This window comes from Marmota marmota, unplaced genomic scaffold, assembly GCF_001458135.2.
Source record: "Marmota marmota marmota unplaced genomic scaffold, marMar, whole genome shotgun sequence".
Classification (NCBI taxonomy): domain Eukaryota; kingdom Metazoa; phylum Chordata; class Mammalia; order Rodentia; family Sciuridae; genus Marmota; species Marmota marmota.
This window is the reverse complement of record NW_026000283.1, coordinates 9,991,653-9,997,929: the sequence shown is the minus strand read 5'-3', so window position 1 is coordinate 9,997,929 and position 6,277 is coordinate 9,991,653. Positions and strand designations below refer to the sequence as shown.

Here is a 6,277-nt window from a genome sequence, read left to right as displayed (position 1 = left end):
GCTCTGGACCCAAGATGAGGTAGAACATCATGGCAGAAGGGTATGGCAGAGGGAAACTGCTCAGCTCATGGCAGCCAGGAAGGAGAGAGACAAAAGTGGGGGGGGGGCAGGAGAAGATACAGTCCAAGGACACTCTTCTAATGACCTACTTCCTCCAGCCATAACCCACCTGCCTACAGTTACCACCCAGTAGACCACTCAAATTATGAATCCACCAAATATCTTAACCCACTGAAGAGGTTACAGCCCTCATGATCTAATCATTGCCTGAAAGCCCCACATCTGAACCTTGCTGTACTGGGGACCATGCATGAGTTTTTGGGGAGACATTAATGATCCAAATCATAACAGCTTTCAGGACTTTGTCTGACTTCATCAACCTTCCTTCCCTTCCCATGCACACTGTTCTTACTGAGGCAATTTAAAATAAGCCAAAACAACATACCTTTTATCACCTAGATCAATTATGTGCACTCTCTAAAATCTATAGACATTTGCTTACACAACAAGGCATACACACAACAATAATCCCCTGGAATTCTCACCCTGCCACCTGTATTCAGACTTGGCTCTGATTGCCTATGTCTACACTGATAAAGTAGAGGAAAACTCATGGAATCTATTTGCATATCATACTAGGTAGAAAGAGTAGAAGGGAGGGGAAGACAGCCAAGATATCTATTGCTGCTAGGGATTTTATGCAAACAAAAGTAATTCATTTTTTGTATTCATTACCCTGTCTTATAACATCATGGCCCCTACAAGTATCATTACAATTCTTCATGTGTGTGTGTGTGTGGTGTGGGGTGTGTGTGTGTGTGTGTGTGTGTGTTGCTGAGGATGGAACCCAGGTCTTCACACATATTAAGCAAGTGCTCTACCTCTGAGCTACACCTCTAACTCTAATTCTTCACATTTTGCCTAATTTCTTTGGCCATTAATACCAGAAACTTAGAGTCACTGCTGTTTGTGACTACATGCACTGATGCAGGAATCAGACACCATCTCTAAGGATAGCTTTACCTAGGGTGCTCTGGTCTCAAGCCTCAAAATACCTGTTTCTGTATCTGCATTCTCTATAGCAATCCTTCAGAGGGAAACTTCACATGACCTTCTTGATCCTTGATATGATCAGGAAGAATCACTTATTTTAGTCCACTTGATGGTGAAATAAAAATACAATGTTCCATTTATTGGTGACTTTTTTGGGGTGGAGTTACTAGAGATTGAACCCAGGGGTACTTTACCGCTGAACTACATCCCCAGACCTATTTATTTTGAGACAGGGTCTTGCTAAGTTGCTGAGGTTGACCTTAAACTTACAGTGCTGCCTCAGCTTCTCCAGTTGCTGAGATTCCAGACATGTGCCATAGCACCCAGCTACAAAACACTTCTATAAAGGAAAAAACTTAGAGCCCTTAATCTGTCCAAATCTATTTCTATGGCAGTAAATAAAACATATTCCTAAACAAGAGCTCAGAAAGATATTTCTAGAAAAAAGGAGGAGTAGAGTGAAAGGGGAGGAGACAGCATCAGGAAAGTGCAGTAACCCATCCCAGGTTCACAGCATCAGTTCCGCACAGGGGACAAGTGTACTTTTGTAGAGGGTCTGCAACAAGAAACATAGAGGTTGTATTTTCCACAGTCAATGACTAGGGGAAAATGAAAGACTCCCTACAGTTTATATAATCTGGGATTCTCTAAGCACTGTGCACTTTTCTACTCTTGCATTTTGCTGTAGATGCATTACTAAAAATTTAGAGGCCGTGGACTTTCTCTAGGTTCATTTTTTTTTTTCAAAGTGTATAGATAGGAGCCACTGGCTGCTCTGGAAAACCTGGTCCCAAGCTTTGGTTCCTGGAGACCTGGGAAGCATGGCAGGCTTTGACTTCAACCTCTACAAAAGTTCAGAGCAATAGCCTCCTAGATGATCCTAGATAATCATGCATGTAGTCACAAACAGCAGTGATTCTATAAACTTCTGGTATTAATGGCCTCCTAGATATTAGCTTAACTACTGGCTGTTGGATGTGGAGGGTTAGTCCAAGAGGTATTCTTCAAACATTTCTCCGAAGCCTCTGGAGAGATCTTTCTCTTCCTCCCTGAAAATTCATCTGCACAGTTCAGCATTGCACCTTCCCAGGAAAGATACCTCAGCAAGGTGGGATTAGACAGCTAACCTGCAATTTAGAGACCCCAATTCTGCACTCACATAGGCTCACCTTCCTGTCCTCCTTGCAAGTACACCCTGCTCATTGCAACTCCAAGCCCCTGTACCTTATATGCCTTGGAGACTCAACCCACAGCAACTGATACATTGTATCCAGATCTTGGCGCCAAAAGAGAACCCTTGCAGCCTCACGTCAGGGCTCTCATTTTGCTCAGGCAAACACAGGGGGCACTAGTTTAGAATCTTCAAAAGCCCACAGCTTCATCCATAGCACCCCTAGAGCATGGAGCCTCCTCAGGGCCACAGTCATGATGCTGGCGGCTTGCTCAGCCTAGGAGCTGAGGAAAATGGGGAAGAACAGCTTGGTCCGTTCCTGGACCGGATGAGTGCTTTAGTGATCTCCAGAAAGCGAACATTTCCTGGCCGAGGCGAGTGGACGGATTCTGTCCCCCAACCCCCGCCGCCCTCGTGTTGTACGGCACCTTCCCAAGTACCCTAGGCCCCAAAGCCTTGATCTTTCACTTTTTCTCTTTGTGCTTCTTCCTTTCCAGGTGGAAAGCCAGTGGTGACCACCGTTGCTGTAGAGGAAGAAGAGAAAAAAGAAGGTGTACAGAGTGAGCCTGAGCAGGGAGCAGAACAAGGAGAGGAAGGAGAAGAGGAGGAAGGAGCAGAAGATGAAGAGGAAGATGAAGAAGAGGAGGAGGAAAGAGAAGAAGAGGAAGAAGGAGAAGAAGAAGAGGAGGAGGAAGAGGAGGAGGAGGAGGAGGAAGAGGAACGAGAAGAAGAGGAAAGAGAAGAAGAGGAAGGAGAAGAAGGCCATGTTGGCGCCAGTGCTCAGGGCCCAATTGACGACAGGAACCTTGAGGGTGGTGGCGCCTACAGTGGTGATGAGGAGCACCAGCTGCAGCAGGAGGAGGGAACCCCTGAGGATGAGGGCGATGGGAGTGTACTGTCTGCAGACTTGCAGCAGCTCCAAGAGCACACTAGGTTCACCCCAGGGCAATTGCAGGAATTGGAGAGCATTTTCCAACGCAATCAATACCCCAACGGCCCAGTGAGGTAAGCAGATTGTCCTTCTGGGTGCCATTTGCTGGGAGCACATACTTTGGCTCTCTCCTGGGTCCTTCTCTTCCTTTCCTGAAATAAAAGTCCCCTCCTTGCTGCCCAGCCTGTTCTCCTGCATTTGGTTCTAGGGTGGGAATGTGGTTATGCCAACTGGGAATGAAGGTAAATATTTCCATACAGTATTTAAATGAATCAAGCTGTTTATTGTGGATTTTTGGCATTAATTTTTATATTTGTAAATACATTAGAACATTATTTCTCATGATTATTGGTGTTTTGGCCACCCGGTAAAGTTTGCATCTGAGAGAAAACTGTCCCTAAAGCAAGCCTCAGGGTGGATATTACAGAGTAGCACACACGGGGTTGGGGAAGGTTTGATGGCACAAACATTTAAAAACAAACATGAAATGTACTTTGTATATTTTTTCATCCACAATGCCAGATATTTAATATTTGCAATGTTTTCTCCTCAGAAAGGAGATTGCAAGACAGATGGGTGTGACTGAAGCCAGAGTGCAGGTCAGTAAATGTGGAAAAAAGCAATCTGGGCTTTTGCTGAGGCCCATGCCTGTGATCCCAGTGACTGAGAGAATTGAAAGTTCCAAGCCAGCCTAAGCAACTTAGCAAGACTGTGTCTCTAAATAAAAAATTAAAAGGGCTGGAGATGTGGCTCACTGGTAAAACGCACTCCTGGGTTCAGTCCTTGGTACCAATAAATAAATAAATAAATGGGAATGTAGCTTCCTGGTAGGGTGCTTGTCTCCAATGTGTGAAGTCTTGGGGATCCCCAGCACTGTGGGGGCGGGGGAGAAAAGAAAAAATCAAAACCTGTTTCAGTTTGAACTCATTTGTCATGAACATTGTCATGTCGTTGATATATTTTGTTGCCTTCCCTATGTTTAGGAAATGAGGTTTGAACTTTGGGGATTTTTGGGGTGGAAAATGAAATGAGAAACCCTCAGCATAAGGAAATTTCCATCTCCAGAGGGTACATGACTTCCTAAAGGAACAAAAAAGTCTGAAGTACTTTTTTTTTGTTCCTTACATATATATATGTCTTAGTATAAATTATAAATGAATTCTAAATTAGAAGCATATTTATATATTATAAGTACATAAAATATAAATTATACATATGTATATAATAAATTTCAATTCCTTCTAACACTGGTTTCCTTTAGGTAGCACTTCTGAATGGAGTCATGTTGAGGTTAATTCTGACATGGGAATTATTCAAGTTAGTGTACCAAGAAGCTCCATATTAAATTATTTAAAACCAAGCATAAACTTTTTGTTTAAGGAGTGAACTTGTAAATATTTAGGCATTGGAGTGAGGGAATAATTCACAGCAAGAACACAACAGATGTATAACTAATGTGTGTTTAGATAAACTGAGACTGATAGGAACTGGGAGAGTATAAAGTCCAAATGCCTGGTCCTCCTCCTTTTTTTAATGGTTATTACTGGTACATTACAGTTGTTTATAACAATGGGCATTTATTGTGACATTCATATACACACATAACAATTTGATCAATATCATTCCCTAGTACCTCCCCTTTCCCTTCCCTCCTTCCTCCCCTGATTCCCTTCCTCTATCTTTACTCTACTATCTCCCTTCCAACACTTTTTAAGTGGGATTCCATGTGGTATACATGGATACATCATAATTTGGTCGATTTTGTTCCTTAGTACCTCTCCTTGTCCTCCCCTCCTCCCTCCCTCTGGATCTCTATTGAATTCCCTCTGGTTTTGTGAGACCCATTTTTTTTTCTCTCTCTTTAGCTTCTGCATTTGAGAGAAAATATTTGACCTTGACTTTCTGAGTCTGGCTTATTTCACTTAGTCTTTTCCAGTGCCATCCATTTTCCTACCAAAGCCATAATTTCATTTTTTTATGGCTGAGTAAAACTCCATTGTGTATATATACTACATTTTCTTTATCCATTTATTTGCTGATGGATACCTAGGCTGGTTCCATAACTTGGCTATTGTGCAGTGTGCTGCTATAAACCTTGGTCTGTAGAATCACTATAGTACGCTGATTTTAGCCCTTTGGGGTAAATACCAAAGAGTGGGATAGTTGGGTCATTAGGTAGTTCTGTTGTAGTCTTTTGAGGAATCTCCATACTAATTTCCATTGTGGTTGTACTAATTTGTAGCTCCACCAACAATATATGAGTCTGAGTTTTCCACCACATTCTCATCTCATCAGCATTATTTGTTATCTTGACGGTTGCCATTCTGAGTACAGTGAGATGAAATTTCAGTGGAGGGTGGTTGCTTTTTAAAAAAAAAAAAATTTGCACCTGGACGGGAACATATCAGTTTTGATTCATCTTTTCCTGATTGCTAAGGAGGTTGAACATTTCTTCATATATTTGTTGGCTATTTGTAGTTCTTTCAATAAATGTTTAGTTCATTTGCCCATTTACTGATTGGTCCTGCTGTTGTTTTTAAATCTTGGTAAAGCCAAACAGAGAGTGGCAGCCCTACATTTAAATTTTCTGGAATATGTTGACGCATCAGCCTGAAAACATTACTAACATAGTAGGTTGTATGTTAAGGTGAAGATGAGAAGAAGATATACAATCTTTAGAAATGTGTCTAAAAAACAACTAAAAACAATTTTGGACAAATTTCCACTGACCTAAGAAAGGTAGAAGTGTTAGGCAACTATTAGAAACAGACATATGTCTTGGAGAAACTGCACACATTAAACTTTTTGAAACTACCAAATGCATTACTGGCTGTTTTATTGAGCAGTTCCTAACACCTATATTTTTTTCCCTTCCTTTTCGTGGTACTCTTATGAAGAAATGTGTTTTGTGGAATTCATTGATAGTGGGGGCTGGTTGTCAGTTCAGGATAGATTCTGACCTGTGGTAATATGAAATACTTTCTCATTTACTCAGCCAGTGATAACTAATTTGTATGTCATTGGATCCCAAGGTGATTATTTGGAGGCCGTAGAAAACCGAAAGTTGTATCAAAGGAGTATTGGGAAAAGAGAAAAAGAAAAAAAAAAAAAAAAGATCAGGA

General features: G+C 41.6%; 1 protein-coding gene across 1 annotated transcript in view; it reads left to right on the top strand.

Moving 5' to 3' along the window:
• Positions 1 to 2,453: 2,453 nt before the first annotated feature.
• Positions 2,454 to 6,277, top strand: part of Rhoxf2b (Rhox homeobox family member 2B) — an 8,681-nt gene continuing 4,857 nt past the window's right edge. The window contains 3 exon segments of the mRNA XM_048797107.1: positions 2,454 to 2,640; positions 2,950 to 3,229; positions 3,709 to 3,754. Coding sequence (XP_048653064.1) covers positions 2,454 to 2,640; positions 2,950 to 3,229; positions 3,709 to 3,754 — 513 coding nt within the window.